The sequence below is a fragment of the Podarcis cretensis genome (assembly GCF_951804945.1).
Source record: "Podarcis cretensis genome assembly, chromosome: 12".
Taxonomy (NCBI): Eukaryota; Metazoa; Chordata; class Lepidosauria; order Squamata; family Lacertidae; genus Podarcis; species Podarcis cretensis.
The window spans coordinates 39340798-39366766 of NC_137181.1; the positions used below are offsets into that span (position 1 = coordinate 39340798).

Genomic DNA, 25969 nt, shown 5'->3' on the forward strand with positions numbered 1-25969 from the left:
AGAAAACACTCTGAGCAGCAGAAGAAAGGCAGTCTGACATTTCATTTAAGGTAGGTTTGGATTGGTTCTGGCACACCACAGTGCGGTCCAGGTTATTGATGATGGTTCATAAAGGGGAACCTCACCTGTCTTGCAAAATGGCTAAGGTATCATAGCAAAGCTTGCTATGTCAAATCCTGTGAGTTTCAAATCTTTCTTATTTAGAAACAGGGAGGAAAAGGTGAGGGCTTGTTTTTGTGGAAACAAATGGCATTCAGTCTGCAACAACACAATACTTGTGCTGTGGTCTTTGGTCAAGACAGTCTGTAAACATGAGAACTGAGTTGCTTTTGAAATATAATAGCTTCTGTGTAGAGGAGTGAGGGCATATTTTTCATCACCACTATTGTTGAGTTGCAGAAATACTTTGTGATCAGAACATGATCCGCTCAGAGGGTAATAGAATGCCCTTTTTGAAAGCAAGAAATAAAATAGTATTACTCTTAGCAGCAGGAATACTAATTTTTAATACTGTGTTTTGATTGTTGCAAGCCACTCTGGGACCTTGTGGGTAAAAGGTTGGCAATAAATGGTAATAATTATTTTTAAATTATTTTTGACTTACTTGATGTGATGTTACTAAGTATACCATTATTAGAGCAGCAGGAATAAGAAGAATTATTTTGATAAAATTGGAGAAGTGGTTAGAGTTCATATTTTTCATGCAAAAGGTTCTGAGCTATGATCAATGGTCTGACATGCTAAAAGCCAATTTTCTGTTTCTGAGTATAAGATACAAACATGTGATTAATTAATTTTACATTATTTGCTACTCCTCCGTACTTCCTGGCAGAAGTAGGCAGTTACTGTATTTTCCTCCACTCTCAAAACGCAATAGGTTTTTCTGTCTGCCTCTGAAAAAAGCAAGAAGTTTGGGAATATTAAAAAAAACACACAACTGTTGACACATTTTATGACAACAATTTGACTAAGGAAGAACATGCAACTCAAATGTATTTATTTGAGAAAGAAGTTTTAGTTGTTGAGTGGCCAATGTCACTTGAACCAGGCTTTCTGATATTTGATAACTAGTCATTCATTTAGTCCACAGGGACTTTACAGATATTTAGACACTGTTCTAAAATTTTGATTAGCGACTAGGCAGATCCTATGGCACTTTTTGTTTTACAAACAAAGGGAAATGTCAGTCTTTCAAGATCCAACAATTAAATTCTATCTATGTCTTCTTCTTGTTGTTATTCTCTCTAAGCACATCCACCTTGATTTTCTTCCATTGGATTACCAATTTGATTTCAGACAATTGGAACAGGAAGTTCCATGTGACAGCCCTTTAGATATTTGAAAATGGCTATCAAGGCTCCTCTCAGTCTCCTGATACCCAGGCTAAACATACCCAATTCCTTCAACTATTCCTCATAAGGCTTGGTTTCCAGACCCTTTATCATTGCCTTCCTCTGCACACCTCGAAACCTCCTAATGACAAGAAAGACTGCTGCCAAAATGATAACCACTTTGGCAGCAAACACCCTTGCTGTGTTGCACGAGGTAGCATTCTGGATGGAGATTTGGCCCCATCACGATCCTCCGAGTTACCTGTTGTCAAGACTCTTCCCTCTGCCAACAGGCAAGCTTTCTGAGGACTGAATTTTTCTAAACAAGAGAAGCCCATCATTTTATCATCAACTTCAGCTCTTTGCAAGGTAAGTGCTTGAAGTTGTGTAACTGGTAGCACTTAGTGCCCCTCGTCTGACATCTAAGGTACTTTTTCTTCTTCTCCTTAGATCTCTTAAGTTTAGATTACTTGAAAAGACACCGCTCTCCCCCCCGCCCCCATTTCTGTTGTAGTTAATAATGAGAATAATTAAAAATGCCATTTAATTTACAGTAATTCTTAAGTGGCATTCCATTTGCATAACAACTAGAACACACTGGATAAACAGTTGCTAGGTAACTGGAAATTCTTCTTCACTCTTCTCCACTATTCCAAAGGAAGCTCCCACGCCCAGAACCTTTCACATTGTACAAGGTAAATACTTTGTCAGGAGGATATGGGAGGAAATGCTGAGGACTGGGCATAAGACTACAACCCCTGGCTTCATGTTCCATGAACCAGGGAATGTAGCACATTTTGCTCCAATACGCCATCATCAGTACGCTAAGAAATAATCTTAGCTACAGAGCATAGCTTGCTGAGAACCCACAGTGAGTGTAGTTTATTTGCTCTCACTGGTAGTGGAGTGGAGCAGAACAGACCGAAAAAGAGCAATTAACAATAGTGTACCCTGATGCGCAGATAAGGCCAATATGATTGATGCTGGACTTTGCCGCTTCAGGAGACTGGTCTAACTAGTCTCCTTCCTATTGTGTGAGTGCCAGATTTCCCATTAGGCAGGAGATCTGGGTTTAGATCCTTGAATGCCTTTTCTAAAGCTTCAAAGCAGCTATTGAGTAGGGCTGTGAATTTATTGAGGATAGCAACAGGGAAAGGGCATATTTAACCCTTTCCCCTTGTGACATGTTCATGACTGAAGTCCTCTTCCTCCACCCAAGCTGAAGGTATTAATACAGAGGTCAGCAACCTTAGCAGAGGATGGGCCGGTTGACGCTTCGTCCTCGGAGGATGGGCCAGAACGTGTGCACACGCAAGCTCTTCCAGGTCAGAGGAGCGCCCGTGCGCGTGCACACGCTATTTCCCACACTCCTGCGACCTGGAAGTGTGCTGGAAATAGTGTGTGCACATGCTCATGGGTGCTTCTCCGTCCCACACGCATGTGCACATGCTATTTCTGATGCACATCCGGGTTGGAGGAGCACCCGTGCGCATGCGCACAGGTGCCATCAACCCGGAAGTCAGTCCCCATGCCGTGTTGGTAAGAGCGGGTGGCAGGGGGCGCCATGGGCTGGTTAGACAAGCCTCGTGAGCCGCTACCGGCCCATGGGCCTTAGGTTGCCGACCCCTGTATTAATATAACTGAGGGTAGGGAAACAGGACACTTACAGAAGCCCGAACCACTTTTTGTCACCATTTGCATTAGGCATAAATTTGTTCCCATTTAAACAAGACTAAGTGTTAACCCAGTAACACTTAATAAAAACTGTTATTTTAAGGATGTGGAGTCGGTGAGAAATTGAAGTACCTATTTTAAGGGTAGCCAATCTAGTTGCCGCCAGATGTTGTGGACTAGAACTCCCATCCCTGACCATTTGCCATGCTGGCTGGGGATGATAGGAGTTGTAGTCCACAACATCTGGAGGGCCCCATGTTAGCTACTCCTGGTGTAATGCTTCGTTGTATAGAAGGGAAAAAATAGAGAAACTAATTGATATCTAGGCAGCCAAGTACACTATGGTGACTAGTGCAGAGAAGGAACTAAGAGATGAACTATGTGCCAGATATTGATTTATTTATTTAGGACATTTCTATCCTGACTTTCCCCTAAAAATAATGCTCAAGGTGGCTGATAGAAATGAAAATCAACAGTGCAAATACCATCTAAAAAAAGCTGCCCGAAATCAATAAATTAGTAACAGCAGGAGTAAAACCACACAGTGTGAAAAGCACAGGTGAACAAGATGTTCATGACGAAGTTAGGCAAAGCTATCTGGAGAGGGGATTCTAAACACAGCAAATTCCAAACACTCTCTCTGGAAGGCACCTTACAAATATCTAAGGATCAGGAGGGCACAGAGAGAAAGAGGCCTCATTCTGAAGGACTTAATTTATGTTAAGTTTGTTAGGGAGTAGTGCCTTCAGGGATCATGGTCCCAATCCAGTTAGATCTTTAAAGGTTAAAATCAGCACTTTGGATTATGCTTGGAAGCAAAACTGGCAGCCGGTGTTGAACTTTTTAAAGAAGTGGTGGCCGAAGATCACCCATATGCCTTTGTGGGTGATTACTCAGCAGAACAAAGTAAACAAATATAGACAGAAGTGAGATTCTGCTGAATCCTGAGGAAACAGACTGAGGATGTCTCTTTAGAAGGAGCAATCCTATGTCAGGTTCTGAGGAATGTTAGCAGGCTTGGTCAGTCGTGCCTTCTCTTAAAGTAGGGGCGGGGAAACTTGTTGAGCCTCAAGGCCGAATTCCTTCATGGGCAAACTTCCAAGGACTGCAAGCTAGTGGTAGGTGGAGCAACAGATGTGACTCATACCTTTCTACAGTAGGCTACATTCCAGCCACACAAAGCTGGAGATTTCTACAGCTAGATCTCCATCCTCTGACCAGGTAAGCAAGAAACACCATTGCAGTTTCAAGGACAAATTCCAGCCGGGCAAAAGCACTCGAGCAGTATGTGGAGCAGGGCTAGTGATGGATGTGGTCTGGGGTGAGTTCCTACAGACAGAGAGGCAAAGCCTGAGGTCCCCCACCTAAGGTTCCCCCCCCCCAGCTTTTGACCCACGCAGAAGAGGCAACCTGTGGCCAAAATGTGGCTCCTTGGTCTTCAGCAGTGTTAAACTTTTGGTTAATGTGTGTACACACCAGAAGTTGATTGTGGACAAGTGCCACAGAGGCCTTTAATTTCATAACTTGCCATTGTGTGTTCATTGCATTCTGGTGCCCATGTGTTGGATAATCCTATGGATGTGGTTTACAACAGTATGCAACAGCCTTTCCCTTCCTCCATTTTGTTTTGTTTTGTTAATAACTTACTATTGAAAAGTGTATTGGTTTATGCAGATAACATTTCCCAACCCCCTTCTTCCACTTTACCTTTTTTTCTCCCTTTAAACCAGTTTTCTCCAATCTGGGGCCATCTACATGTTTTGGATTACAACTCCCATCATCCCTCACTGTCATCCATATTAGATGGGGATAATGGGAACTGGAGTCCACAATCTGGAGGACTCCAGCTTGGGGGAAGGCTGCTCTAAAGGATTAATTGCTATAAAGTCAATTATCCAAAGCTAAGAATATTATTGGCAGCTAGCTTTCACCATAGGTAGAGCACGTTGAGGAAAACACCATCAAGCTGCACATTGTGAGCCACACTTAAAGGCATGGTGACTGCAGCAGGCAGTGTAGTCGATTGGGTGAGGACTGCGGAGACCTTCGGAAACAATATTGGTACCTGTGTGAGCTCTTAAAAGTGGCAATCTCTGGGTTGTGCATAGTAATCCTACTTATAACAGAACACAACTAGAGCTCTTTATTGTGCACATACAGTAAGCCTGCAACTTAAGCACATTTAACATTCAGCTTTATGCATTTGGCAAAATAATAATAAATATGTATTCTAATAAATAATATTATATATGCACGATGGCGAACTCTACATAAATAACCAGGGCAGGGAGTGGGATGGAGCCCCCACAAGTACAAGAGTTTCCCTGCTTTAACCTAAGGACAGCTGTAAAGATGGAGACCATGATATGCTGAGAAGAGGACTGGGGCTTGTCAGCATGGCTAAATAGGGCTACAGCCTTATGTAATTCATATTCAGTCATACATAGCCATCTTGGCTGTGAGTCCTGGAAGATCTGCCCCTTGTCTTGTTGGTCTTTTTGACATCTGGCTTGGGAGGTCAAGGCTGACTGACTCCTGCTACAAAAGTTGAAGTTGTTAAACGAATTATTGGACTGTGGTTTGGTTTGGGCAGAGCTTTCAAACTTTTTAGGTTGGTAACACACCTTTTAGACATGCATCATTTCATGACACAGTAATTCAGTTTTGCCAGCAAACCAGAGATTAAACTAACCCCTTTCAGGCCCCGGGAGGAGCGGGGGAAGCGTTTGTGCAACACACCTACACACTGCAGCCAACAGAGTAACGTGTCGCGACACACAGTTTGGAAAGCACTGGTTTAGGCGGTTGTGTTGCTGTTACTGATATTAATTTTTTGTGATTTTTTTTAAGATATTATTTATGTGGAAGTTGTTCAGTTTGGTTGTGTACTTTTTGATGTGTTTTATTATTTATGACTAGTTTTGCTATGTTTGTAATTATGTATTCATTTTCATGTTGTAAGCCACCATGAGCATGGGTTTAACTGTAGAAGGGCGGCGTAGAAATAAAACGATGACAATAAAACAGGAAAGCGGATAGAAAAGTTGTGCCTAAATTTCCAGTTGTGAAAATGGTTTCTGATTGTATTAGTTTTGAAAGTTGTTACTGTGCCTCTTCTCTCACATCTGGTTAAACATTCTTGATATTTACTGACTTTTCTGCTCCGCAAGGGCTCCAACTGATGTCTATGTTTTAAACAAAAGAATTCTCTCTTTCAATATTGACTCAACAAACATAGCTATGCTTAGGGTCTCCTCAAGTATTTGGGTTCTTGCAGGGTCAGCACGTAATGGATTGATCTCAAGGATCAGAGATTGGGGCGAGCAGTTAGTACTACTCGGCCAGGTGTAATCAAACAGAACATCTGAATAGCAGGGAATATAACACTGGCACTGAGCCAAAGGGAAAGAATAGGAAAACAGAATTGAAGTGCCAGTAACAGCCCAAATGAGGATTTCTGAAAAGAACTAGATGGAAATTGATAGAAGAGCCATCATATCCTACTGCGCTAAAGAAAGAGCTGGTGTTTCTTTTTGCTAAATTACAGAATTACATTACCGACAGACTCCGCTAGGGCAAACAGTCTCTACTAGTACAGCATAGGTGGGGAAATAATCATGGAAACATCCGAGCATAATGCACGTTCATATTTACATTGTGAACATCTGTATCATGCTAGATGCATGATTTTAAACAGATTCATGCCCCTAGTTGACCTGAGCCAATATTATTGCTCTTATTGTGTGACTTTCAGATTAAGTTCTTTGTTCGCCCAGTGATTTCTATTTATAGTTTGAGCTTAGTCTATTTAGGTTTGTTAGGTTGGTTTTGCAATTCCTTCACTTTCGTTTACACAAAGTTCACACTCTCTTGAAGCATTTGATGGAAAGATTAGAAACATCTGAGCACAGGCAACTTCTATCTGTGGCAAATCAACAGTGTTAAATACTACCAAGCGATTTGGTCACATTTTCTGTAACACCGAGAGCTGTTAAACACAACATTTGACTTCTTACAAGCAATTTAAGAAGAAATGTTTTTCGGTGAAAAACTGAAAAACGTCATCACACATGAAAAAAAGCTCACCTACACAATGGGCTTCAGTACCTCCACCGTCAGGTAACATGCAAGTTTATACTGGATTTTCTTTCCTTATCAGATTATCCACAAATCAGGAGAATCCTATTTTACCAGTGGGAAAGTGAGGACTGCCACTTGGATCAGGAGAATGTCATGTGGACACTGCAAAAACAAATAGTGATATAAGCAGTTTCAAACCCACATTAAGCTCCACTGTAGATGAGCTCTATGAATCTTGGAACAGACGCATACAACACTGGCTGTAAACTATAATGAGGTGAAACTATATTGAAATATAGCTATTGGAAACCACAGGCTAGTTATACTGGGAGGAAGGAATAATTTGAACATTTATGATCTAGCCTGTGCTCCTGGTGTTTCCTGGCTGTCTCTCCATTATTTTTGGCAGCATCATTCATGACTAATCTTCCTACTGGTGCTCCTGAATCTTTTTCTAATGTGCAGAAGGAATGAGATGTTGCAAGAGAATGAAAGAGACATCTTAAAAAAATAATGCAATATCTATTTTAGTATTGTTATGGACTGCAGCTCAGCTGTATCTTCTAAAATCTTCCTCACATTGTTCACGGAAGGCTTCCCAACATCTATGCTAGAGAGGATCTTATGTGAGCTCCAGCAGAGGAGAAATTGCCGCACATGCAACCTGGATGATTGACTGCACCTGAGCATTGATGCTCCCTTTCAAATAGCATATTAATAAACCAATGGTACAGTCATCTCTATTCAGAGAGTTTACCAAAGCAGCAATATTAGTACCTGTATAGTTCATTAGAGAGTATTTCTACAACCAATAACAATCCTGGGTGCTATTTTCATATAACCACAGAAGAGTGCTTCTGCATGTTTACTACTTTACATAATTTCCAACATGGAAATGAATGGCTTTGAATGTGCTCAGCTGAGCAGCATGTGCACAAAGGGTGAGGGGGAGGGGGGAGGGCAAAAACAGAAGCCTGTTCAGAACCCTACATCTTGCATTTAAGAGTTGAGGACGATCAATAAGATAATAGTGCTGAAAACGCAGATGTTTGTCATCCAAGTGCCTCTTGGCTGTATTGATGACCCTGCTTAAAATTGTGAGCAATGATACATTGCTGTTCTGCTGATTTTCATATATTTCCAGTGCACATTTCAGATAACACATTACAGATGCCTCAAATTAGCATTGGCCTGTGCAAAGAGCAAGTTGTTACATAAGCGGAAAGATGTCCTTTCTGATATAAATTTACTGTCATTTTTACCTCGATGGGGATAAAAAATACATTTTGTTTTTTTCTTTGTCTTGACTCTTTTAATCTTGGCAGCCTAGAATGCCAATTCCTTGACTCCAAATAGCTGCTTCCAGAGTTTCCTCCAGAGAAAATATTAGCTGCATGATATGCCTAGTGAACCACATCTGTATTCTGGGCAGTGGAATAAAATGAATAAAAAACAAAATAAAAGAAGCTGCTATTGTATACATATGTGTTGCAAGAGCATCATGCTTAGCTCTGTGGTGCCTGCAGAAGGTTCCCTGGCACTGTGACTGAAACCCTAGAGAACAGCCCTCAGTCAGTATAGACAATATGACTAGATTAATCAACAGCCTGATTTGATAAAAAGCAGCTTCCTGCGATCATCACTCCCCTTTCCCTCTCCCAAACATATTCTGGAATCAGCTACCAGAGGAGCAAGAAGAGGTGTTGCTGGCAGACAGTCTGCTAGACTCACATATCCCTGGAGATTGTGGATGAAGCTGTTGGGAAGGGAAGGGGGATAGAAAGAGAAATAAGGCCAGAGGAACAAGCTGCTGGGCAGGAGCTCTTGCAGGGTGAAAAATGCCATCATGGCTGCTGGAACAGGAAAAGTTTCAACGGTGGTGATGGCAAGGTTCAGGAAGGAGATGTTCGGTATAGTCTTATCCATCTGTACTCAGAAGTAGTTTGTTCAATGGGATATACGTTGGATTGCAGCCTTAGTTGCATCAGCTGTCATCTTGTGGCTCTTAAGCGTGGGGACTTGAGATGTCTCATAGTCCCTTTTGTCATTTTTGATTGTACAAAATGTAGTTGTGCTTGCACTGCAAAAGGACACAAGCCCCGCCAAACACAATTGTTATTAGCACTGAGGCTTGTAGGATGAACAGCAGACAATGTCTTCCTATTACTTAGTACATTTCCCCCTCAAGTGGAGTAGCTGTGCTTCCCTTTGTAATATGTTCAGATTTTGCTAGGCTGGTGACTAAGGAGTACATATCACCTTGAAATCCTTTAATAATATTCCTTGGCTGAGGTAAAAGCAGAAAGACAGCATCAGAGCAAAAGGAGGAAAGCAGAGTAGCACAGTGGCTTCTTTGAACATAGCATATTTTTAAATATTGCTGTACATTTGGGGGGTTGGGGTTACTCTGCATGATGCCTGGCTCCTGGATCCAGCAAGGGCTGAAATCTAATGGAGGATTCAGTTGTTGAACTAGCCAGGCTTCTTGGTGAGTTAATGGGCCTAAGCATGGCTTTGTGCCAGAGGGCAATGGGCAGGTCCTGCTTCCCTTACCTGACTGATAGTTAGAAGGACAATGGCTAAAATTATGTGAGCTGGGCTAGATGCAGGCAGAAAGCCAGAGAGTGAGAGCCATGCTTGATTTCTGCTTGAATCCAAGGCTGTGAGGATGGGAGAAGCAAGACCTTCTGGGGTATTAATGTTGTAAGCCCCCCCCCCCCGCCATCATAGTCTTAGGTTGTATATACGTGCAAGTAAACGGGTGGACGTGGGTGGCACTGTGGGTTAAACCACAGAGCCTAGGACTTGCTGATCAGAAGGTCGGCGGTTCACATCCCCGCGATGGGGTGAGCTCCCGTTGCTTGGTCCCTGCTCCTACCAACCTAGCAGTTAGAAAGAACGTCAAAATGCAAGTAGATAAATAGGTAAATGGCGGGAAGGTAAACGGCGTTTCCGTGCGCTGCTCTGGTTTGCCAGAAGTGGCTTAGTCATGCTGGCCACATGACCCGGAAGCTGTACGCCGGCTCCCTTGGCCAATAAAGCAAGATGAGTGCTGCAACCCCAGAGTCGTCTGCAACTGGACCAAATGGTCAGGGGTCCCTTTACCTTAAACCATATAGCATAAAGACCACAATCTCCGCTGTCCCTCATTCCAAGGAAACCGAATCCTAGGAAAATACCTGGAATCTCACACTGCTCAAAGATTGAGCAATTTGGATTGACCATTTATTCTGCGCAAGGTGCACCCCAGGAGAGAAACAAATTCAAAACAAAATAGATGACTACACACAACATAGTTGTGTGCAGATCTTCATTACCATGTGTAGGAACACTGTCTTATACTGAGTGAGTCCCTTCGTCCATCTAGCTCAGTATTGTCCACACTGCAACTGGTAGCAGCTCCCCAGGATTTTAGATGGGGGACATTCCAAGCCCTACTTGGAGATGACAGAGATTCAACCAGGAACCTTCTGCATGCAAAGCAATATTCTACCATGGAGCTAGAGCCCTTCCATTGTAGTTTTAGAACTCCTGGTACGGCAAAATAATAATAATAATAATAATAATAATAATAATAATAATAATAATGACTGATAGCAAAAGAATACCTGCACCCAGTGCTTTGGGGGGAACAGGGGTACACATACCCCTAAACATTTTGTTAATATAAGTTTGGCCTCATTGAGGGGCAGTATTTCAATCTGTGTGGGAAAATGAGAGTACCCCTAAACATTTTTTTAGAAAAAAAGCACTGCTTGCACCTATAATTAGGGTTTCAGTGGTGACAAACAAAGGATTTATTTGGAGTTTGGTTATTTACCATTACAAGATATTCCTCTGTTTCTATTTTTGAGTATTCCCAATGATACTAATGCCCTTGATGAGGAACAAAAAATTCTTACCGACATTGAAAAGTTCTATTGCCTTGGTAAACAGCATGCTTTCAGTCCCCTTCTGTTGTGTACTTGCTCCTTAGACAACAGATAAATGTGTGACTACTGTACACTGTTTACAGCGGGCTTAGGAATATTTACAAAATATAAACAGAAAGACAAGGCCTGAGCTTCTGATCCCAAGGACACTGGGCGTCACAGGAGGACACACCATTTGGCTAAAACAAGTCCACACAATTCATGTATTCAGTGTTCTCCTTCCTTGGCTTCTCTGTTTTGGTTGATACATTTGAGTGCCATTAGGAGTGTGCAGTGCTCTGTTTACAGTATTGGGAAACGATTTTGTTGCACAGGAAACCTTTAGTCCTTGTGTCTAAATCTCTTCTGTTAATAGTAGATCTTTTTCATTTCCTCTCTTCCTCTCTACATCTCATCGACTCATTATAGACATAATGTTTCTCAATCTAGAATCTGAATACTCCTCCTTTCCCCTCTGGCTTGTGTGTTGCTTCTAACCTCACTTGCTGAAATTCCTCCTTTTCCCTTTCAGTGCTAACTGTGGTGAGCATTACAGATGCAATGAGCTGAAAACTCAGGGTAAAGGTAAAGGTAAAGGTACCCCTGCCCGTACGGGCCAGTCTTGACAGACTCTGGGGTTGTGCGCCCATCTCACTTAAGAGGCCAGGGGCCAGCGCTGTCCGGAGACACTTCCGGGTCACGTGGCCAGCGTGACATCGCTGCTCTGGCCAGAGCCAGAGCCAGAGCCAGAGCCGCACACGGAAACGCCGTTTACCTTCCCGCTGGTAAGCGGTCCCTATTTATCTACTTGCACCCGGAGGTGCTTTCGAACTGCTAGGTTGGCAGGCGCTGGGACCGAGCAGCGGGAGCGCACCCCGCCGCAGGGATTCGAACCGCCAACCTTTCGATCGGCAAGCCCTAGGCGTTGAGGCTTTAACCCACAGCGCCACCTGCGTCCCGAAAACTCAGGGTACTTATCTTTAAACTGGTGCACTATCTGTGGTTAGCATTCAGGTTGAGGCAACAGCTGCTAACCATTAGTGCTGAAAAGGAGTGAGATGCTGATATCAAGTGGCAGGGAGTGTGTGAACCTCAAGAGGAAATGGGAAGAGTTTGGGGAATCTTACCTGCACCAAGCCACTGATATAACGTAGGCGTATTCCAACAGACCAGTGTACCCTTTCTGCTTTTTCTTCCTTCTGCTGTTCTCAGATTCCTCTCCAGTGGACTTTATTTACTTCCATTCCCCATTCATGAATTTTATGCTCCCTATGCATAAAACAGCCCCTTCCTCCTATTTGTCAGGCTGCCTTTTTATCCTCCACATATGGTCAAAACACACTTATTTGAGGAGGCATCCGCATGAGCTGTTTTGGCCAGATTCAGTCACAGTTGACTGAATGAACAAAAAAATGGCTGGTTGTAGATAGAGGAGCTGATTAAGGTTTTCATCATTGGCTTTTGTTTCAGGTTCTGCTGTTAAGATAGGGTTGCCATATTTCAAAAAGTGAAAATCCCACCAAAGTCTACACTTCCAACCTGGGTTGCCATATGTCCAGATTTTCCCAGACACTGCAGCGCTTTCTTCCTGGACACTGTTTCCGACGGCTGAATCCTGGCTGTGTCTGGGAAATTCCGGACATATGGTGACCCTAGTTAAGATCTTCTGCAATCATCCTTGTAGTGTGCCAAATTTCTTGAGGAACACTGAATTTGCAGGCTTGCATTTGAAAAATAGCAGATTCATATACTTTTGAACTGATCATCTTAGAGCAAGTGGTAGTAAAGGGATCCTTCTCCACAACGTCATTCCCAAATGCCAGTCTCTATAAAAATAAATATATGAATATTTATAAATATAAATAAATAAATATGTGAATAGGTCAAGGAATGTACATTGGAAAGAATACTAAAGCTGTCTCATGACTCTGGCAAACCCAGTGTAGAGATGAGGGAAAATGTTCCCTCAACAACATTACAAATTATGGCCTATTTATTTTGCCCTATAGTACTCAATGGGACGCGGGTGGCACTGTGGGTTAAACCACTGTGCCACTTGGACTTGCCGATCGAAAGGTCGCGGTTCAAATCCCTGTGATGGAGTGAGCTGCTGTTGTTTGGTCCCAGCTCCTGCCAACCTAGCAGTTCGAAAGCACGCAGTGCAAGTAGATAAATAGGTACCGCTCCGGTGGGAAGGTAAACGGCTTTTCCAGGCTGGCCACATGACCCGGAAAAACTGTCTGCAGAAGCAGACAAATGCCGGCTCCCTCGGCCTGTAAAGTGAGATGAGCACTGCAACCCCAGAGTCATTCGCGACTGGACTTAATTGTCAGGGTCCCTTTACCTTTACCTTTATAGAACTCAATGCAGGCTATTTAAAACAAAGCCGATTCACAAGGCAGCATTGCACAAGGCTGAAGGTCTCTCTGGTTCTAGCCCAAGTGTTCCTCACACTCCCATTTTCGGGATAGGCCACAGTGGCAGAGCGTCTAGTATCCATGACCAGCACCTGGTGTGGAGACTGGAGCCAAGCCAGAAAGAGTTGGAACAAACCACAGTGAGGGAGGGCTCCTGCACTCAGTTCCTGCTTGTGGGTTTCCCACAGACATCTGGTTGGCCAGCATGAGAAAGGATGCTGAACTTGATGGGCCATTGGGTTGATCCACCAGGCTGTCCTTATGTCCTTCCATTCTCTTGGAGAACTCCAGAAGATTGCTTTAATTTCCACGAATTTTCCCAAAACAGACATTGGGCCCATAGCTTTATGCCCCCTCCCAATTACCTTTAATGTTAATACTGTAGCATCAAGATCTGTCCTTAAGAGGAAATCATAATGTATGTTTATGGTTGGGCAAAGGCAGGTATCTCAAAGTGTTTGTGCTTGGTTTAATCAGCCCTGTCTCATTTTCTTTTCAGGAGGTATGTATCATATAATACTTCAGAAGCCATTTGACTAAAATAGAATGATGTAACTTGTATGCCACTTATCAGACTGATACTAATTCTTTTGTGATCCTTATCGTTTACTCCCATTGGAGTATAGCGTGTCATCAGCTTTCAGACTGGCAAGATAATTGCTAACATCAGAATGGAGAAACTGTACAACTGAAATAAATATGTGTCAGATTTCCATCTTCCTTTAGGAGGCTGGGCAAGAAGAAACATGGAGATATGTGCTATAGATGTATCCATGAATGAGGAATTCTCAAAACAATTTTCTTTTTTAAGAACCACTGTGATGATTGTTAACTTTTGACTGCAGCAGATCAACTTATATTCAAATAGTGACACTGTATCTCCTGGCCAAATGAAAATAGTATTTGAATCTGGGGTGTAAGATATCAAGTTAGGACTCTTCCTTTGAACAATTTACAAACAGGTTCAGTGTTTTCAGACATGTAAATTATAATGGCGATAATTTGTTTCATAAGGTTGCAACTGCAGAAATAATGAAATTGGGTTTCTTAGCTGAAGAAGATGAAATAGTCATACAATATTAGGATCCAGAGATCTAAACTCAGGCATAGGCAAACTCGGCCTTCCAGATGTTTTGTAACTACAACTCCCTTCATCCTTGACCACTGGTCCTGTTAGCTAGGGATAATGGGAGTTAGGTTTTAGTGACAACCATGCAAATAATGCCTGTATGCAAATAAGACCCGTATGCAAAACAATGACTAGCCTATCAATGGTACTTTAATTCCTAGAAAGGTTCCAGTATTGGAATATGTGTGTAAGTCATGATGACTTCAGGTATCTTCCTGCAAATTACTCAGCTCAACACCTTATGGTCTATTTACAAATTCAGGGATAGGAAGCACCATTTCCTACCACCTTGTCCCCCCCCCTCCAGTGTAGCTTTAGAACAAAATTTTCCAAACTGTGTGTTGCGACACAACCCATTAGTTTGTCAGCTACATTGTGTAGGTGTGTCATGTGAATGCCCCCCATGCTGCTTCTGGGGCTGGAAAGGAGTTAGTTTAATTTCCGGTTTGCTAGTAAAATTGAATTACTTTGTTGTGAAATGATGCATGTCTAAAAAGTGTGTCACCAACATGAAAAGTTTTGAAAGGTCTGCTTTAGAAGATGAAGCTTTTTCACCAGCATCTCTAGGCAGAGAAACCTGTCGGGAGAGGGGGAGAAGATGGCAGTCTCATGCTACACCCTTCAGCTACAGTCAGCTACATACTGTTCAGAACCACACCATCATATGCCATATTACCTTGGGGTTTCCTGCAGCCATACCATAGTATGTGGGTGGCGCTGTGGTCTAAACCACTGAACCTCTTGGGCTTGCCAATTGGAAGGTTGGCGGTTTGAATCTGCACAATGGAGTGAGTTCCTGTTGCTCTGTCCCAGCTCCTGCCATCCTAGCAGTTTGAAAGCACACCAGTGCAAGTAGATAAATAGGTACCGCTGCGGCAGGAAGGTAAACAGCATTTCTGTGTGCTCTGGTTTCCGTCGTTCCGTTGCAACAACTCATATCACCCTAATCATGGGCCCTGCTGGATGGGGCTGATGGGAGTTGGAACCCTATAATGCCCCAAGGGCCACTGCTCTTCCACCCCTGTTTCAAAAGTAGACAAACCCCTGTTTTTGCCTTCAGGTTAGCACTGTATGTATGAAGTTTTAAAGCAAATCTAATTATTGCAGGGATCTATCTCATGACTTTATGAATGCTTGCCTTTTCAATACTGCACTGTGTAACCTAGGCAATTGCTCAGAATTAATCTTCAGAGGGTCTGAAGATAGAATCTGGTATATAGCTTCAAAGTCTGATACATAACTTATAATTTATTAACATTTATGTGAAGAAAATTACTTTTTCTCTCTCTCAGTTTCTCGCTCTCAGCTGTAAGTGTGTGTGTGTGTGTGTGTGTGTGTGTGTATCCCTTGCGACCTTGCTGGTCTTAGAGATTTCAACTAGGAAATGAGACAAAAATCTGTATCTATTAATAAGTCAATCTAGAACAGATTTGTTATCCTCATCTTTTCAGGAAAATATATGTGTTTCAGTTTAAGTGCATATGACTCAGAGTTGATTCTCTGGGGTGTGGTTTTTTATTACTTCTGCTCAAAAAAATAAGCAGGAAGTTAATTTATAACCATCATCATCATCACAGGTACAAATCTGCAGAATCCTAACATTTGATGATGATTATGATAAGGCTGTGCTTCAACAATTGTTCCCCCTCTTATCAAAAACAGTACACAGACTGTATGGCAAATGCATCCTGTTTATGATTAGATATTGTGGCCAGGGGTGGAGGAACGGGGGTGCGGGCCACCCTGGGTGTCACCACTCTCCTGGGAGAGACGCAGTGACTTGGGTGTGCAGGCTCCATGCTGCCCAAACGGTCCGCCCACTGCCTCCCCCCCAGCTGTAGGGCGGCTGAGTGCGAGGAGGCAGGCAGACTCTGGAGGCCCCACGGTGCGTCCCACCCCTATGGGAGGCTCACCCCATCCCTGGGTGCACCGCCCCAGGCGCCCGAGCGGCTTCCTCCGCCGCTGATTGTGCCACTAGACAACCATTGTGGCACCTGAGTTCTGATCCTAGACACAAGACAAGGACTTCAAGATTTGGTTTGGACATCAATTCAGTGCTTTGAATAACAACCCATCTCAATCAGGAACACTTTGTAGGGCAGCTGATTTGCCTTAGGGTCTGCCCAAGTTTGCTTTGCTTCCCTTTTGACAAAAGTGGATTAAATCTGCAGGTATGCTACTCTTCTGGAATGAATAAAGCCTGCCAAATTACAGGCAAATAGGGTGTGTGTGTGTGTGTGTGTGTGTGTGTGTGTGTACAGGGCATCTTCTAGAGTTCAAATTTCTTCCTTTTCCTAAAGGGGAATTTTTAGACCTTATTTTGGGGTGGAATTGGATGACATTTACAGGCCAGATTGAATTCTGTCAAATTTCAGAATGATAGCTGCAATGGTTTACCCACAAGGGCAACCTTCACAGTTTTAGGGTGTTTTCCTAGTGCTTGTGGGCAATTGGTCTAAAAATTGAAGACTTGAGATATGTGCCCCGGGGCAATAAGCCTGCCAAACTGTAGAGAAATACTTCCAAAGGCTATCATTTCCTTTAAAGTTGGTTGAAGAAAAGAATTAAAGGGATTTGCCTTCTGGGTAAACCCATTCCCTCTGATTATAACTTGTCAGCTCTCACTTTGCCCTTTCCCTGTACTGATGTTTAATGTCCTTTCCCCCATCAGCCCACTCTGGTGTTTTCCTTATATGATAAGATTAGAGACTCCCAGTTCACTTTTAGCAGACACTTGGCAGCAGTTTTTTTTTTTTAATGTTTGGATTGCTGAGGCACCACAAGGTGCTCCAGGAGTCCCTGCATTGAACTCATACAGGTTTTGCTTTGTCTCTGAGAAGTCCAGAGTCCCTCTGAGGGAGTCCACTATGGCTTGAGAGTCTAGATTTGTGCAATCCCAGACAAAACAGGTTTAATATAAATCAGCTCAATTGCAAATTGTAGTTTGGGAAGATTGCTTGTTTCAATGACCCATGGTCAAGATTAACCATAGTTTAGGGCCTGGACGTAAAGCTAAGCTGCAGTTCATTGAAAAGGAAGTCAGTGCTTCTGATCTCCTCAGTATAACTGTGCCAGAGGAGTTAGGGAAGGGGAGAAGCAGCATGAAAACAAGGCTCAGGCATTAACACTAAATCTCATCACAATTACAACATGTCCTTGCTTCCCAAACTTATTTCATTGATGCTTGCTGACATCACAGATTCATTAAGCATATATTCAGAGAGATTTATAGCTAGACATCTTTTGCCATGAACAACTGCTGCATAGGATAATCTCTTTATGGCCAGCATGCTTTAGGAGCATTCTGCCAAAGTTTAATGTTAATGCCGCAGCTCTTACAATATCCGCTATCATGCTATACTGTACTGATGCAGAAGTCAAATTTTGTTATCAGTCTGATCAGCAGTGGCAAGGAGATGGTTCTGTACTTGCATTTTAAGTGGCAAAATGGCTGAAATCATTACTCATGTTCTCTGCGCTGCTGGAGAGGCTACATGACAAAGAATTCTAATAACTTGGGGTTCCTGCAGCTTTTAAATTCAGAATTTTAATTTGAGGCTAATGAGGGAGAGACTGTTTGTCCAGAAGGGTTTGTAGATCTAAAGATGTTACTGTAAATCCATACTTAATTTCAGCCTGCCATTTAATGTAATTTGTGAAGCAGCACAAAAAATAAATCCAGCCCAATCTGTGGATTTAACACTAGCAATTTAGGCATAGTTTTATCTATTTCTTGATGACTGCATTGATCCCCAATAGTTAGCATTTCAAATGGTCTGGAATTTTTATATGAATTTTTCTTATAATATCTGGTAAAAAGTGTGCACGTTAATATATTTGTAAGATTAATATATAGGACTACCAAATCTGTTCAGAAAACAGTTTGAATAATAATATTTATGCATGTGGAAAGCTAAAAACAACCAAATATTTTCCCTAGAACAGGCATAGGCAAACTCGGCCCTCCAGATGTTTTGGGACTACAACTCCCATCATCCCTGACCACTGGTTCTGTTAGCTAGGGATGATGGGAATTGTAGTCCCAAAACATCTGGAGGGCTGAGTTTGCCTATGTCTGCCCTAGAACATTGGATGTGTGGGATAACTAGCCTCATACAACCAGTATGCTTAAGTCTAATTAATGCATGAAGGGAATGTGTGAAAGGGTTAATGCCATTGAGTGAACTGTCTGCCAGGCTTAGCGCACTTTGGGAGGGACTAGGTAATCAAGCCTGTTGTTTCCTCAGTCTACCTAATAAGCTTAGCATGTAAAGAGGTCTGATCTGGTTTTTCCAAGTTCAGACCACATGATTCTAACAAGCCTCCCTTGAAACCTTTGGAGAGTTTGCAAGTACACCATTTTAAACTAACAAATTGTGTGGTATTTTGCTATGCTGGTTAAAGAGGGGAGTATTTTGGAACTCAGGTCTGAGCAGCTTATATTTCCGCACTTTACTGCATATTGTGATTTTAAATCTCTGCTGGGGTTCTCTCTACACAGAGTACTTGCCCCAAACTTGGAGCCTTGCATCCAGGAATTCTCTTTTTATATCTGTTTTTTTCCTTGTCACCAACAGGATGTAGAAACAGCACAAACAGTACAAGCAATGAGACACAACCATTGATTTTGGGCCAGCAGCATTTATTAGGTAATTGACTGGTTATTTTGTTATTGATTAGTTCTTAATTTTCTTATTGTTTTTTTTTTAAAATGTTAAATGAAAATGACCTCTTCTCTGCTGTTATTAAGTGCGTTTTTCTAACTACATTTTCTACATGACAAATTCTTGCAGACTTACATTTAGAAATGCGTTTAATAGTATATTCTGGGTGTAATTTGAAATTATTAAACAAGTTAAACTAAGAGTTGTGATGGAGAAAAAGACACACCAGGTAAAATTACTTTCTCCATGCAACTCCTAAAAATACAAGGACTCTTTCAGGGTCTTGCCTTGAAAACCTACAGGGTCCATGAGGCATTTAAGAGGGGAGATAAATTTTACAAACCTATTTTGAACCAATAAGCAAAATCCACCAGGAAGGCAAAGCTAGGATGGACCAGTATAACAGTAGCAAGGCTCTCTCTATGGGACAAGAGAAACCAGTATCATAATTAAGGTGGCAACATCAGGTTTTACTTTGCCTGTTTCCTTTCCTCCTGTTTTGCTACTGTGGTAGACTAGCAAAGGGAATCCTAACCCAAGCCAAGGACTTAACTCCCTTTCTGGACACAGCTCACAGACACTCCATCAATAGTAGCCATGCGGCTGAATCTTATGCATGTTCCATCAGACGTCAAGCCAACTGAATTCATTGTAGACTTGCTTAAATTGAGGTGGATAGACTTGTAACCTTGGAATGTTAGTGTGCACTGTAATATATGGTGGAATGTGCCTAGTGACTATTTTAATACATTGGTATCCACCAACAAAGGATTTTTAATTGTACAGTGCTTTTCTAAATGGAGAAATAGGAAACAGAAACTTACTGAATCAGAGGACTGACATGGCTGAGCATCAATGCCATTAAGACAATGTTAGTCTCCTCTTCCATTTGTCTTCTAAATATATAAAAGGATGTCACATAGAGGAGGGAGAAAGGTTGTTTTCTGCTGCTCCAGAGAAGCGGACACGGAGCAATGATTCCAAACTACAAGAAAGAAGATTCCACCTAAACATTAGAAAAAACTTCCTGACAGTAAGAGCTGTTCGACAGTGGAATTTGCTGCCAAGGAGTGTGGTGGAATCTCCTTCTTTGGAGGTCTTTAAGCAGAGGCTTGACAACCATATGTCAGGAGTGCTCTGATGGTGTTTCCTGCTTGGCAGGGGGTTGGACACGATGGCCCTTGTGGTCTCTTCCAACTCTATGATTCTATGATTTCGTCTCCCTAGTTTTCACTCCTGATTCTTGCTGTCTTTCAGCAGTGGGTGCACAGCATGTCCTTTCTGTTTTTTAGTTATCTTGCCGATGTCCTCTATTCTACTCATCTAAAATGACTGTTACTAAGTTTTCAGCTATCTTTCTTTCCAAACAAAATCTATTTTCTATCCTATTCCTAGTCAGCTTGTCTTCTGTCTTTTAAATGGTTGATATTCCATCTCTTAGCTTCTTTTCACTGTACTGGGGTATCTGCATTGGTCTAAGTTATGGGACTGGATATGGTGAAAACTGCACATTTGATAGCTACAGTATATGCACATAGCATACCTCAGCTTCATGCTGCTCTACAAGTCACAACCAACAAGCCCCATTTGAAGGTCATGTGGAGGCTGTGCAGTTTGAATGAAGATTTGTTCAGAGGGGAGGGGGGAGGGCAAGGTACCTGCTTTTTCCAATAACACCCCTTGTGTTGCCAGTGGTAATCTGTGTGCTGGTTTTTTCCCAATTGCTCAAAAAGTTAATGCATCACAGAGCAGACTTACAAAAACACACAGCTATACAAAATTCCTTTTTTGAGAAGTGGTTTCCTTTCATTTCTCACATCAGTGAAGGTCTCTTGGGAGCTTTATCCTCCATCATCTCAATTATTACTTTGAAAAGACACTTGTCTTATAAAGCAAATTATAACATAATTACTGTAAGTAAGTCTTTGGGGCTATTATTTTATTCCTACAGTATTTGTTATAGACTTATTTATTCATGTTTGTTTTTGTTATTTATTTTGTCATGTTGCAATGCATGTACTTGTGCGTCAGTGATTTTTTTTTTTAAATGTCCTTTGAAAAGCCTTGCTTCTTCTTTCTGTTCTGCATTTTCTCTCCTATAGGCAATGACACAGCCCATCACTTATACTGACCCCCTGTGGATTTCTGTGTCACTTTCAAACTAGTCTCTGTCTGTTCCAGACCTCTTTTCTTCACCCCGCTTTTATCCTTTCTTGCTTCTGCCTTGTACATTCAGAGATGGTTATATGCTTGTTTACTCAGAAGGAAATTCATGAGTAATCCTATCCTATTACTCAGAAGGACATTCCACTGTGTTCAGTGGGGTTTACACCCTAGTAAGTGTATTTAGGATGCAATCCTTCTTTTCCTTCTTCAACTGTGCTAAAGCTTTGTCTATCAAGTTATTCCATTCCTCTTTTAAACACTCCCACAATATCTGTTTTCTTTTGCAAAGTGTTTTCAGGGCCATGACAGATTCGGTTCTGCCATGTGCTGTTAATATTGCAGTTGCTTTATCAAACCATCTAATCTCTCTTTCAACTTTATCTTCCATGATGTCACTTAATGTATTTACTTGAATTCATTTAACACAGACTCATTTAATGCAGATTCAGTCATTGCTCCTTAACCAACTTTGAGATGCTTAGTGTAGATTATCAAGGTCAGTGGTTCCCAGTTGGTGTTCCATGGACCCCAGGGGGTCTGCATAGCCTACTCAGGATCAGTGGTACCGTGGTACCATGGTCTGTGGTACCGTGGTACCATTCACATAATTAAAACTACCATAGGGATACCAAAGTTTTCAAAAGCTTTTGAAAAACAGGGGGTCCTCAGTCGTTAGCTAATTGGGAACCAATGATCTAGGTAGCAAAAGAGAGTGAGTGAAGCAGAGGTGTTTCCTTCCCCAAACCCTTTCGGTCTGTGTTTGTATTAAAGTTAGTGAGTAAAAAGCAAGAGGCTAGTAGCTATAGCACATCAATTAAAACAAAAGTGAAAGAGTGAACTCTTGTGTGACCATTATGCTGCCTGTTTTCACAGGATCCCTTTTGCATTTTTTGTACAGCATGCAGAAGGCTGGAAAATAATTTATTATTAATATAATTATATAATTTACCTGAAATGCCAGTATGCTTGTATAAGGGCAGGCTTTGTGGTCATTAAGTGGCTGGTAGACTTCACATCAAGAATGTGCTCTGGGCTGTCATGATGTGGTTGGTGTATGGAAAGCATGTGTAAAAAACGCATATATCCTTGCTTTTTTACCAGCACACTTATTCTGTTGTTTTTGTTTTGTCTGCTCTCTGCCTCTTTTTGGAAGCGTCATCTATATGTCCTTGAGCATACGGCATGTACACACATCCATTTCAATTTGATTTACACTTTGGAAGCCATTAATGGACAGGAAAAGGATTGATTATCCAGGAATGTGACTCTAACCCAATCCAGATGGTCCGATGGGTTAACCACTGAAAGTCCTGAGGGCATTTTTACAAGTGAAGCCGAGAATGCATTTTAGTCTGGAATGTATCACTTCTTCTGCACATTATTAACGCAGGAGAGAGCCAGTTTTAAATGGAACGCATGTTCTAGCCAAACGAGGCTTTAGATTCAATCACAGAAAAGGAAAATGAAAACAAAACAATTAAACCCATTTGTGAAAGTGCCATGTCACACGCGGTTGTTCGCATCAAGGTAAAAAGTGCGGTTTTAAAAAACAAAATAAAATGAGAGACCAAGGAAAATAGCCCTGGAAGAGGTCAGGAGAGGAAGGTGTGTTGAAAAGCAAAAAAATGAAAGGAATATGAAGGAAGAGCACTTTAGGCTGAGTTCCTTCGCCATTAAAACAACCCCAAGCAACTGGTTATGGGCGGGCGGGGTAAAAAGGAAGGGGGTGTCTGTGAAGGCAAAGCGCCAGGTCACCCCGAGTGGGCAACATTTGCCTGACAGATTGGCTTCTCCCTCCCTGGGCTCCACTGTAGTGTGTTGGGCTTGCCGGAGGGGGTGCTGGGCGGCTGCCCAATCTGAGCGGTGCTCGTCCGTCTGATTGACAACTGGGTCGGGCCCAGCCGGCACCGGTGCAAGATACGCACAGGCAATTAGACGGAGGCGGGGGCTGTTTTCGCGGGGCTTTTCCCTGCCTTCCCACAGGCGGGGGCGCTCCGGCGTCACGCTCGCAGCTGCCCCTTCACCTCAGGCAGCCCAGGAGGGAAGCCGCGGCAGCCGCCGCCCGCCCGCCACCCTTTCTCCCAACGGGTGAGGCAAGAGACGGGGTGGGGGAAAGCACAGCCCAGGCACATGAATCAGTCTCTCGGCGCGTATCCGGCTTCAGGCAGAGGCGGCGACCATAGCGGGGAAGCGGGAAGGGAGGGGACGCCTGCTCTGACTGCGGCCATGCCGAGAGCGGCTGCGGCGGCGGCGACTCTGTCACCTTGCCGTTGAGGTGTGCGCGTTCTTTGGACGGGGAGGGAGAGCTGCTGGAAAGGTTGCGGGAGGGAAAGGAAGGCGGGAAAAGTGACAGCTGGCCGAAACAGCGCCTGTGCGCGGGGAAGGGCAGTTTGGGGGACACTGCGCGCGCGCAAGAGAGAGGTGCTGCCCTGGAGCCCAGAAACCGGGGTGGGGCGCGCGCGCGCTCTTGCTTGCCTGCCCGGTGGCGGGGAGGGGCAGGTTAAGAGTAGCGCGTAAAAATGCCCCTGGGTGCGTAAGCGCCCCTGGGTGCTGGAGGAAGAGGGGGGTGTATACGTGTGTATATGTGTGTGTGTGTGTGTGTGTACAAGGCGGCTCTCTGCGTGTGCTGACTTTCTCGCGCGCGCGTGTGTGTCCCCGTGTCAGCACAGGTGGACGCTTCCGAGGCGCCACTGCAGTGCCCTCAGCTGCGTGTGCAGCCGGTAGGAGAGGACACAAAGAGGCGGGACGGCTCTCCGGCGAGGAAGGGAAGGAGGCGCTCCTTGGCCCCCCGCGCACGCGGGAATTATAACGGCGAGCGGGAGGAGGACGATGCAAGCAAGCATCGATATTGTGAGGAAGTGACTGGCCGCGCGACTTCCTTTCAGAGCTTGCTCGCTCTCCTCCCCGCCTTCCAGATAATGCACAAATAATCACCGCTGCTTTGAAGTCGCTGTTGGTTTAGTAGCGGCGGCGGCAGCAGCTGCCGCCTTTTTTTGCAAGGGTGCTGCGCCTCGCGCGCGCGCCCGTGCCTCTAGCTCCTTATGGGGGGGGGGAAGCTCTCTTGTCTCCTCCCCTCCCTCCTCCCTCGGGGAGAGCGCCTTTGTTGTTGTGTTTCGGGGAGGACTCCTATCCTTCACCTCTCCGTGCACGCCGCGTTGCGTGTGTGTGTGTATGTGTGTAAGGCGGTGCATCGCCGCCCCACCGGATGCATGCAGTATGTCGTATTTTTTACAAAGTATGTTATTGTTTCGTGCGCCTCATTTGAGAGCTGATTGTCACGTTTCATCCCGCCCCCCTCTCCCCCCCCCCCTTCTCTCTCTTGTTTCCTCTCCCAGGTGCTGAAAAGCCACGGCTGGCGCTGGCGGAACCGGGATCCGTGCGATCGCTCAGGCGCTTTGCAACCTTTGCAGTTTGACCGACGGTCGGAGACGGGAGAGTTTTGCAACCCGCCTCTTTAGAGCCTTTGCATATATCGGGGAGGAGAAAGAAAGAAAAAAAGCGGAAGGAGGAGAAGCCCAATCATCATCATCGCCGAGCTGCTGCAGCAGCAGCAGGAGGAGGAGGAGGGAGAAGAGAAGGGTCGTCGATATTGTTGCTCCTCTAGAACTGGCGAGGCTGATGGCGGAGTTTGGCAGCAGAGGGGGTGGCACCAGCAGTGGGGGCATAGCGTCCTCCCCAAGCCCTGCACACGGGAAGGTGGCCTTCAAAGCGGGAGATGGGGAAGGTGGTGGTGGTGGAGGAGGAGGTGGGGTTGCAAGAACCCACTTGGACAGTGCCGGCAACGGGGTCTCCAATGGGGACTGTGCTCTGATGGGCACCAGAGAAGAGACAGAGTCTACTCAGTCTGGCAGCCCTGCCACAGAGAGAGGATGTCCCACTCTGCAGCCAGATGGCAAACCTGGTCACCCCAAGAAAACAAGCATCATCAAGGTAAGAGGATATGCTACCTGGGGTTCTCTGCTATTTGGGGGTGGGAAAGGGGATGACAGAAATGGACATGCACAAATGCCAGGCTCCAGGTGAGCCAACTCAGTCGTGTATGTAGCAGTAAATGTGTCTGCTGACTTGTGCAGGTGAACACACAGCTTTAAAGCAGGGAGAGGACACAACCTGGCTATTGAATTTTGATTATATGAGTGTGGAGCTTTGGTGCGTGTGTCTGTATAAAGAGGTAAAGTTGGGGGCATGGGGGGGGGAGGGAGAACCTGTGCTTCTGAAATGAAAGAAGGAAGGAAGGTACTGCTGCCTAGTTAAGTACGGAATCAGCTTGCCATGCAGAGATTTCAGACTACGCAGGTTTTTGCTGATTCTGTGGGATGCTGGGTGCACCTGTGCAGAGCAATTTTGTACCCTGTTGACAGACGTACAGCAAGTGATGTGAAAACCAAGGATAAATGACGTGGGTGAGGGGGAAGAAAGATGAACACCCTCCTAAAGGTGACAGCGCATCCATCAAGAGATTGTTTATGGCAGCTTATGCCTATAGTCTTAGCCTTTCTTAATTACTTTCTAGATATTATTGTCACATATCAAACAGGTACGGGGAGATAAGACAATGCTGGTAGGTGAATCATAGATTCACAAAACGAAGGATTCC

The 25969-nt window shown here is 43.8% G+C and overlaps 1 protein-coding gene across 9 annotated transcripts in view; it reads left to right on the forward strand.

Annotated features, from left to right (window-relative positions):
* Window positions 1-25969, forward strand: part of PLCL2 (phospholipase C like 2) — a 153840-nt gene that overhangs the window by 40404 nt on the left and 87467 nt on the right. For 2 of the 9 annotated variants that reach the window (XM_079947189.1, XM_079947182.1), the window contains 3 exons: window positions 1625-1700; window positions 19120-19191; window positions 24708-25302. In XM_079947189.1, coding sequence (XP_079803315.1) covers window positions 24991-25302 — 312 coding nt within the window. In that variant the 5' untranslated portion in view covers window positions 1625-1700; window positions 19120-19191; window positions 24708-24990. Of the gene's footprint in view, window positions 1-5; window positions 51-1624; window positions 1701-3123; window positions 4227-19119; window positions 19192-23290; window positions 23461-23505; window positions 23648-24427; window positions 24587-24707; window positions 25303-25969 lie in introns of those variants that run through there. The other 7 variants (XM_079947181.1, XM_079947185.1, XM_079947183.1 and 4 more) reach the window with 6 other exon arrangements.